The sequence below is a fragment of the Setaria italica genome, chromosome VI (assembly GCF_000263155.2).
Source record: "Setaria italica strain Yugu1 chromosome VI, Setaria_italica_v2.0, whole genome shotgun sequence".
NCBI lineage: Eukaryota > Viridiplantae > Streptophyta > Magnoliopsida > Poales > Poaceae > Setaria > Setaria italica.
The window spans coordinates 34,185,389-34,194,889 of NC_028455.1; the positions used below are offsets into that span (position 1 = coordinate 34,185,389).

General features: G+C 47.2%; 2 protein-coding genes across 4 annotated transcripts; both read left to right on the forward strand.

Moving 5' to 3' along the window:
* The first annotated feature begins 2,304 nt into the window (after positions 1-2,304).
* LOC101771280 lies at positions 2,305-3,301 on the forward strand. Its single transcript, XM_004974835.3, has one exon. It carries the CDS (start codon positions 2,502-2,504, stop codon positions 3,108-3,110), a length of 609 nt encoding a protein of 202 aa, XP_004974892.1. The 5' UTR covers positions 2,305-2,501; the 3' UTR covers positions 3,111-3,301.
* Positions 3,302-3,865: 564 nt separating this feature from the next.
* LOC101781652 (E3 ubiquitin-protein ligase RFI2) lies at positions 3,866-8,989 on the forward strand. 3 transcript variants are annotated; one of them, XM_004973995.4, is made up of 7 exons: positions 3,866-4,170; positions 5,508-5,671; positions 6,149-6,207; positions 6,970-6,995; positions 7,071-7,250; positions 7,368-7,440; positions 8,116-8,989. In XM_004973995.4, exons 1-7 carry the CDS (start codon positions 4,005-4,007, stop codon positions 8,630-8,632), a joined length of 1,185 nt encoding a protein of 394 aa, XP_004974052.1. In that variant the 5' UTR covers positions 3,866-4,004; the 3' UTR covers positions 8,633-8,989. The 3 variants fall into 3 exon arrangements, with proteins under 3 accessions (XP_004974052.1, XP_004974051.1, XP_004974050.1); XM_004973994.4 differs by having other exon boundaries at positions 3,867-4,170; positions 7,071-7,295; XM_004973993.4 differs by having other exon boundaries at positions 3,872-4,170; positions 7,071-7,440.
* Positions 8,990-9,501: the final 512 nt, after the last annotated feature.

Below are 9,501 nucleotides of genomic sequence, written 5' to 3' on the forward strand. Positions count from 1 at the left end.
TGACGTCATAGGGGAGTTTGCCTATTTCATTATGTGGTGCAGGAGTTGGACATTCAAGCCTCAGGTGCCCCATGATACCACATGATTTGCAGAAAAAAGATAGCTTTTCAAATTGAATGTCAAACCACTCTGGCTCAGCATTTCGATCAACTTGTAGCAAAACTCCTCTCCAGATGGGTTTATCAATCTCTATAGAGACCCGAGCATGAAGAAATGGTCCACTGGCTTTGCCATCAGAATCAACATCAACCTTGGACACTTCGCCAATAAGTCCAGCTGCCCTAGCACCACGTTTCTCATTCATCCACCCAAAGGGTAGGTTCAGGATGTGCACCCACAAATTCATCCGTGCAAAGGACACATCAGAAGGCTTTGGGTTGGATTGTACTCCTGAAGAACAACAACATGCTTACCCACGATCCAGGGAGAAGCATACAGATCATGCTCCTTGTCCTCACCACTGCCAAATTCAGCGATGAACAGATTCTCCCCCCTTTCACCGACTGATCTCAACTTGAGACCATAAGGATTCCCCCAGGGCGGCTTCATCACGCTGATGATAGTGGAGATGTGGAGCACCGACGGCGATAGGACCTTCCCAAGCAGCACCCACTCCTGGACACCATCGTCTCTGCCATCTTCATCATCATTGAGTGTGGCAAAGGCACCCTCATCAGTCATGAGGTTCATCTTCTCCAGGAGGGCAGCAACCCATGCCTCCTCCTCCGTAGAGTTCATCGACCCCGATTGAGATGTTCCACCCCTAGAGACCATAGCTTGAGTGGGGCAGAATCCCGAGGAAACCAAAGAGTGATCACCCGACGAAGATCGTCAGGGCATAGGTTAATCCTAGGCAAGGGTTCCTAAGCGGCCCTTATAACCCAAGCGGGAACAAGGGCTTTTGTGGATATCGACACGGAATTGGCTAACCGGTATTATGCGGTGGATGCCAACGACAGGATCATCACTTGCGGGTGGCGTGGATGTCGTAGAGGGAAGTCCACGACGGAGCGGTGTCGATCGTGACGGAGTTCGGCCACATCAGGATAGGGATCGCAGTGGTTTTCAGAATCGCCAGGGAGAGCGCCAAGCAATAGTTATGGACTCCATCATGCGCATGAAGGGACATCTTGGGAGGGGCCTCCTTGAGGCGTTGCTCACACACGAGAAGAGGGTGCCCCGCGGCTGGGCCCGCATTGCGTGTAGGATACGACCGTAGCTTCCAGGCATGTAGCGCGCGGGACGGGGCGTTGGCTACCAGGCCTGCGACTGCGCGAGATGGGGCCACGACGGCCGGGATGGCGGCGCGAGATGGGGCCGCGGCAGTCAGGACGGTAGCACCACCCTGCTATGGATTGGAGCCGAGGAGGGTGGGGGACGGTGCAGAGCTTGGGGCCGCCCGTTTGGCGGCGGTGCGACAAGGGTCTCATCGAGGTGAGGCGCGACGGCCATGCTCGGCGTTGCTGCGGCTCCATGAGGCGAGGCCAGACGGCAGTGGTAGAGCGAGTGGGGGGCTGGCCGGCGGGGAACAGATCGAGACGCGGTAGCGACGGGGAAGAGAGAGGGAGGCCGGGACCAGGATTGCGATGGAAGAAAGAAGAAAAGAAGCGAAATGATTTTTTTCAGTGTAATGAGTGGCAGTGGTGGGTAATTATCCCCCAACTCCATGTTTAGATTCATATTGGTGATTCCTAGAGTGGCAAATGAGGTGCTCCACCAAAATGAAGTGGGGCTCCAAAAACTCCATGGAGTTAGATTGCTCCAAAAAATAGTGGAGTTGGGGTGTTTGGCTGGCTCCATTTAACTCCAAGCTGAAGTTTGGAGTTGGAGCCATACCAAACAGTAAACATAGAGTTTTCTCTAGTTATGGTTAGAGGAAAATCAAGTGCCAAGAGCTCTATGCAATTATGGCTACAGCAAAAGACACAAAAGCAGGTGTTAGTTAGGCATGCGAGATACTACATGGTAGAGATCGAAACGCAACACCGATGGTCGTTAGCATGAACAACTAACTGCATTAGGTCGCATGAACATGACGCTACGTAAGCTAGCTAGCTGTTGTGCGCAGGCAAGCAAAGCAAGCCAATGCAAGTGTTGTGCGCAGGCAAGCAAAGCAAGCAGCTGCGTGTGTCGTCTCTGGAGAGCATTACACGACACGACGACGACCGTGTTCGACTGGCTTCAGCTTCTTGCTCTTGAATCACAAGGAAACACGCCACTTTCTCGCCTTGCCTAACTGATGACTGTCTGCTATATCTGCTGTGCACTTTGGCTTTCAATTTGGTCCGGTGTGGATGAGCTGCCTTTTGCATACCTAAGTTCATTGCCATTTTTGTCTTTGCTATTTGGAGCCTCCTTTGCTTCATCAATATATAGAATCTCCATGGCTTTTCTTAGCACCCTGGACTTTGAGCTTTGAGAAACCCAGCTGCATGTGCACCTCTCTCTGATCTTCTTTGCGTATAATCCTCGTAAGTTCACCGATCGACCAGCTAGCTGCCATGAAGAGCATTGGCAAGGCGGCCGAGTTCCTGAGGAAGGCGGTGGGCGCGCTGCGGGGGAAGGCCGCCGTGCTCCGAGCCCGCCTCCTATTCCTCGCCTCGCTCCGCCGCAGGATGGTGGTGGTCGCCGGGATATCCCGCCACATCCGCGCGCTCGCACCGCGCCAGGAGGGCAAGCAGGGCCGGGAGAAGGCGGCGGCGCAGTGCAGGCGCGGCGAGGCCGTCGCGCCGGCCGCGGACGACGGCGAGCACAATAACCACGTCGTCGGCGTCCCCGAGCTGGCTCGCTTGTTCGAACAAGTAGCCAACGAGGACGGCGGCGACGGCGGCTACGCCGATGACTGTGCGCTCACGCTGCGCTTGCTGTTCGACGACGAGGGCAACGAGCGCCGTGCTGCCGGCGGCTTCGCCGTCGTGGACGGGCTCGACGTCGACGAGGATGATGACGAGCCGTCGGTGATCGACGTCATCAGGAGCCGCCGGGAAGGCGACGGCCTGGAGTTCAGGATCGAGGACGAGATCGACCAGGCCGCCGACATGTACATCACCAGGGTCCGCCGCCGGATCATGAACGCGCAAACGGAGCTTGGAGCCAGTGGCATCGAGTAGTATAGTTCGTTAATTTTCACGTGCACGCTGAGATTTGACCAAGAACGCCACATTGTCAGTTTGGTCCCTCCTTTTTAGTTGACCTTTGCACTGGAGTAACTAAATTAGCCAATTTGGTTGAAAGCTGATTGCTTATGTGTCTGGCTGTACAAAAGGTATTATTTTGTACAGTAAGTTTATTGGAATTATGAAGCAAACATTACGTAGAAATACCTCTCATAGTAGTACTAAATATGAGCGATCTTTCTATAAACTAAATTTAAACGTTCCATAATGAAGAATATACAAGGAAATTAAGTGATATAATCTAAGCCGTGATTATATCCGAATACATAAGATGCTTTAAAAAATCAAATTCAATTAGTAACGGGATAATGAGATTTTGTAAACTTGCCCGTTAATGGAATAGACTCTGTGCATACAAAGTACCATAATATATATATTTTATAAACCCCGATTGTAAGAAGAAATATACTTAGTGCATGCACGGTAACATAACATAGGTATCTTATAGGCTTTCTTCTGCTAAAGGAAAATACTCTGCGCACACCTGGTACCTCCAACAAAAATCTAAAAATAAACCATTTCTAAAATCATGACAAGTGTTTTCGACAAATAAAACCACAACATTTACACGAACATCACACGCTACCAAAACATGCTCAAATATTGCAAGCTGTAAACAGCATAAAAAGCCAAATAATTACCATTGTGCCATCTTCCACGCTCCTTCCATTCCGTTCGGACGCACCGTCCTCATTTCTGTCCCTGTCCTCCCCCATCCTCCCCTCTCCTCCCTCCCTCCCTCTTTCTCTCTCCCCTCCCCCTCGAGCTCACGCCCCCACCCCACGAGCGCCTCCGTCGCGAGAGAGGCAGCGCCTGGGGGACGCGTCGATGGATCTGGAGAGGTCGCCGCCGGCCTCGCCGGCGGAGGCAGCCGGTGGCGGGGGCGGGGGCGGGGGCGGGGGCGCGGCGTGCTCCATCTGCCTGGATCCGGTGCTCGCACGCGGTGGGGGCCGCTCCGTCGCCAAGCTGCAATGCGGCCACGAGTTCCACCTAGGTCAGATTCCCTCGCGTCCCTGCTGCGCTGCGGTTTTTGCTCAACCGGATCTGCCTGGGATAGCCGCGTTGGTCCGGATATTGTAGATACGTCCGTAATTTGCCGTAAAAGAGTAGTTTTGGCGGGTAATTCTCCAGGATTTCATAGGGTATCACGGTGTGGTTCAGACTTCACACTTGGAGAGATGCATGTGTACATGCATATTTGGTCGTTTGGATGTTGAATTGATGATTCATGATGAATTGATGATGAGTCTGCATGCATGGAAGTACTAGTGCTGAGCTTGCATAATTGGGGCCGTCTGAAAGGGTTAATTGGTAATTTCAAGCTTGAGTTTAGTGGCAAATTTGGTTGGTTCACTAGCTATTGCCATGGAGGGTTGAGGCGCTACATCAGCTTTGCCCAGTGTGTTCGTTGGACAGTTTTTGCTGCTAATATGCCACCTTCAGGGCTTGCTGTTCCAATTCAGTCCGTGCCTTCATCGTGTTAAGTCCCAAGTGCATAGGGGAAAAATGGGGGCCTCATTAATTAACTGGTCACATTTTGCGTGTTTGGGATGGTGCTTCAATCACCATTAGGGCGCTTCACCTTATTTTCCATGCATTTGAAACTCCTCTGGTGGTGGTTCTAATCACAACTGCCCGTTGAGTGTTTTACCACTTTCTGATCTGTTACTTACTTATTTGATTGTTTATTCTTTACGTTTCTATTATGTTTGTTTTGACTTAGGCTATTTCAAAAACTGAATTTTTGCTCTGTGATACTTAACTTTTCACAGATGATGGGTTGGTTCCCTATGCAAGTCATTTGTTTTACAATTTATAGTATGAAATAAATTCGGAATTTATTAGAAAGTTTTAACAAAGAATGAAATAATCAAATAACATATTTAGTTCAGGGATTAGAAATCTTGGATTTTAATTTGCAGTCAAAATTTATAGGCACCCAATTCAAGGTTTTCTCAATTTCTTTAACTGGTCAATTAATCTTGTAGTTTGACCAAGATAAGGTATACATACAGAGCACATTTGCTACATTTGGAATTGAATGAACCTAATCATCTTCAAAATATCAACCTCAACTTCACATCATGTAGCTATACAAGTGAATATTTTGAACTGACATCCAAAGGAAACCTTCAAATCATGCCTTCGCATTTTGTCAAGCACCTAAGTTTAGTTGAATACCGCCAGCACAATTTTGTTTCTGCATTAGTTTTTTTTTCCATCTCCAAAAATGTTTCTGTCCCTTCATCCCTCTGTGTGTATGTGAATACATGCATGAAAATACATTATGATATACTCAGATTGCTGAACTAAACAAGTTTTTCCTGCTAGACTGTATTGGATCTGCATTCAATGCAAAAGGAGCAATGCAATGCCCTAACTGTCGGAAGATTGAGAAAGGTCGCTGGCTTTATGCAAGGGGGCACCGCCCTTCTGCTGATATTGATATGGGTGGCTGGACGACTAGTGAAAACTATGATATCGCCACCGACCTTGTAAGTGCTCATCTGAGAGTAAATATACATTTAGGCCATACATGTGTTGTTAACATATTTTTCTGTTATTTTTTTGCATCATGAAGAGTCATATCTTTTTAGTTTGTAATTTATATATTATAGGCACTAGAGCAAGTGTTACAGTGCTGCTGTATTACAATGGTATGGTGGCCTGGGCTATAGTTTCGCTGTGCAAAATCGACATTTGACCGTAAATTTTCCCTATAATATTTTATTAATAGTTACAAAATCATAATCATTAGCTAGTGCTTTTAATACTAACCTAAAGGTATCAATTTCGTGGCACATAACTCATATAGTAGGGAACTTGGGCGGTCAAACTGCACCTTATAAAATAAACGAAGTGAGTATTGAATATGCCATAGAAGATGCAGTTTTCAGTTTTAGCACATCATCATTGTCTGACATCTTTTGACCTCTCTCCTATCTCTCATTATCCTGTGGATCTATTCACAGCCATTTGGATTTCAATGGTGCCCCTTTAGTGGATTCACTCAACTAGCATCTGTGTTTGAGTAAGTACTTCTTTTTACCTTGGATTGGATGGCTTTTGCATCATGTTTTTATTTATTGAGAAGCAAGAATGAGGACTGTGCTCTTCCTTTTAAAATCGAGTGCCTATTTTTTTCATTTATCATGTCAACGGATATTTTAAAGCGCTTGCTCTTAGCTATCAGAAAGCAGCTATGAAAAGCCAAAATTGCAAGATGAATTCAAACCCTGAAAGACACAGCCTACAAACTGTAGATTAACTCCTTTGATGCTGGTTCATGATGACGTTTAATGCATTATGTTAGTCATATGACATGTCCATTAGTACCCTTTGGAGTTTCCAGCACACTAAGCATATCTTTTACGAATACATGCCATGGTTGGGGCCTTTATATTTGTAAAAGTAAAACTAGACCAACCTAGGAGGAACTTGGCAGCTTTGTATTAAGAAGAAATATGTGCCTGAATTTGCCTTGACGAGGACTCGAAATTAGGTTGTCTGGGCATACTTTGGTCTTCATTTATGATGAGTATATACATGCTTTTAAATTTCAGTAAGGCGGCAGTTAAGTCTGTTGTTGGCTATCAGGATATTTTGTCCTCCTGGCTTTGTGCATTTCCATTCCATTTGTTTATGTATGACAGTTAGCTGTTAATACTGGATTACTATGTTTTTATAAAATTCTTATTTATTTCCTAGTGATATCATATATGAAACCTCAGGTTCTTAAAAAAAATGTTTCACTTGTTCAAGTTCTTAATTTAACTTATATTTTCTTTTGCAGGGAGCGTGAAGCTGAGCCAACTTCTTGTAAGCATTCAACCTAAACTTCAACCACTTAAACTTCTTTCTTTTTTACTGCATTGATATTTCCCTTTTATGAAGATCACACAATTGGAGATCACCCAAGTGCTGCTGCAAGCAGTTCACTTGTTTGCCCATATCTTGCCTTGCGTGGTTTTCTTCATCCTGTGCATGTACCGTCTACTTCAAATTCTGGTGCTGAAAGCACTTCATTTCATCGGCATTCAACTGGCTTGGAAGGCCATGCAACTCCGGATTTGAGTAATGCTCAAGTTTTCCATGCGACTGAGTCAAGAAATCATGACAGTGAGCACAGACATTTGAGTAATCTTCCTGTATCAGGAATTCCTGATCATTCTATGACTCCATTTGGTATAGGACTACCGAGATATGACACCAGCAGCCAACAGAGATCCAGATCATATGCACATCATCATCCCCTAATCCATAGGTATGCGCAGTTCATGAATCTGATTCTAAATAGGTTTGTATCATTTAAATATTTGATCCCTATATTCAGGGGCAAAGCTAGAAGTTTGTCATTTGGGTCATTGGGATTATATTACATGATGATTATTTTAAAAGAGAGATTTGATACTTTTTTTTGGGTGGGATTATAGTAGAATACCGAAATTTGTTGGGGTCAGCTGAGAGCTCACCCCATATTTATACTTTCGACATAAACCCCATTTTGCGCACAGAAGTACATATACTTCACCTCAAATAGGTGGTGCCTAAGAATTGTGCCTAATAGCTGCTACCTCGCTTGCCTCGGGCAATTGGCCTTGTAGTGCAGGCTGGTCGTTATACATGGGTAATTGGCGCTGCTGTAGTTAGTTTTCAGTGTGCGTATTTGCACCCTTCATTGTACCATATGCTTTCTTCTTGATGGAATGACACGCAGCTCTCCTGTGTGTTCGAGGAAAAAAAAAGAAGGGCTGCTGCAACCTAAATTATCCTGACGTTCAGTTGCAACCCCTGAAACCTGAAAATTTGATCTGCTTGTTGGTTCCATTGGCTAGTTTAAAAGCTCATTACAATATTGAGTGCTACAAATCTTTTCAGATTTTCTTTCACTTTGTTGAATCATATCTTTTGTATCTCTTACAATGTTTAAATACTACAGGCCAACACCTCGCAGTGGAAGCAATTTGGTGGCACCCTTAGGGTCAGTTCCAGCTGTTGTGACAGAGACTAGAGGCCATGGTCATGGTGCAAGAGGCCATATGTACCAACAATCAATGCACTCCTCTATGCAGAGCAGCCCATTCCCTCCTACCACTAGGAGGGTTAGGCCGAGGGCCTTGACAATTACATCTTTCATTGCAGCGTCATCCTCAGCTGAGGTTGGAGGACCCCATGGATTTTCAGCCCCTGGAGCTGTGAACAGGAGCGTTCCTGATGCTGAGGGCATCTCTAGACCCATTGACCGGCCGTATGCATGGGGGCGGGAGGGCTTTGCGCCGTTCCCTTGGATCCCTGCTGAAGGCGAGGCTCACTGGTGGGGCACCTTCAATCCTATGCAGAACCATGCACATGGAAGTTTTACCAGAAGGCCTGCTGGCGAGCGGATGCCGCAGAATCATCCGGAGAATGGCTATCAGCCTGTGCCTCCACCCCAGAGGATGCCACCGTTCTTGTGATTAGCTGAAGGCTGTTCTACAATTGTTGTGTATAAAAATTATTTGATTCTAGACTTGAGAGAAGCCGAGGGAAGAAGATCAGCTGCGCTGCAGTGTCGAAACTGTTCGGTTAAGGACCTGTATGATGTTTATGCGTGCTGGTATTTTAACGTTTTCGGTCCAGCAGCACTCAGGCTTCATTGAGCGCTGTAGTTTGTCCTAACTGATATGTTGTTGCATTGGGCACAACTATTTGGAAACATGAGCTAAACTGCATCTATGGTCGCTAGGGCTCAGAAACAGTGAGTGCAGCTATGAACAAGAGAGTGGTACTCATTTGTGCAGTTGTTTATCGCAAATCTGTGTATTTCTGGATGATCCATAGCCTGCGGATGCTGCGCAAATTTGTTGCATGATTTATCATTTCCTTTGTGCAGTGCAGTCGCGGTGCTGTTGCTTTTTAGCTTCACTAGTTGCATTCAATCTGTTTCAGCAAACGTTGTAGTATATCCAAAAACGGCAAAGTGCAGGGCAACCCCTCTTCCCTTGTTTCGTCTTCTGCTTGAAATTTAGGAGGCCTAGTTTCAAAGCCGATGCTGACGCAATGCCGATCAGCGGCGAGCACGCCGCCGTCCCCCTCCCTCCCCACCTCGTCGACGGCATCCTGTGGTACGTGAGCGCGCTCGAGTACGTGAGCGCGCTCGACTCCGCGCGCCTCGCCGCCGTCTGCAGGTTGTGAGCCCGCATCGCCTCCCGCGCGGCTGGCCGGCCCCGCGTTGCACGTGTTCGCGTTCAGGTCCACGGGCACCCACCGCCGCGGCGAGACCATCGCCGTGCCGCTGGGCGGGGACGCCACCGCCTCCTCCCTCCACGGTGGCGCGCGCGAGGCG

Excerpts from the sequence above, each read along its gene's own strand:
- LOC101771280 (XM_004974835.3), top strand. The coding sequence starts at position 2,502 with ATGAAGAGCATTGGCAAGGCGGCCGAGTTCCTGAGGAAGGCGGTGGGC.
- LOC101781652 (XM_004973993.4), top strand. The coding sequence starts at position 4,005 with ATGGATCTGGAGAGGTCGCCGCCGGCCTCGCCGGCGGAGGCAGCCGGT. Across the intron at positions 4,171-5,507 it reads CGGCCACGAGTTCCACCTAG|ACTGTATTGGATCTGCATTC; the intron begins GTCAGATTCCCT and ends TTTTCCTGCTAG. Across the intron at positions 7,441-8,115 it reads CATCATCCCCTAATCCATAG|GCCAACACCTCGCAGTGGAA; the intron begins GTATGCGCAGTT and ends TAAATACTACAG.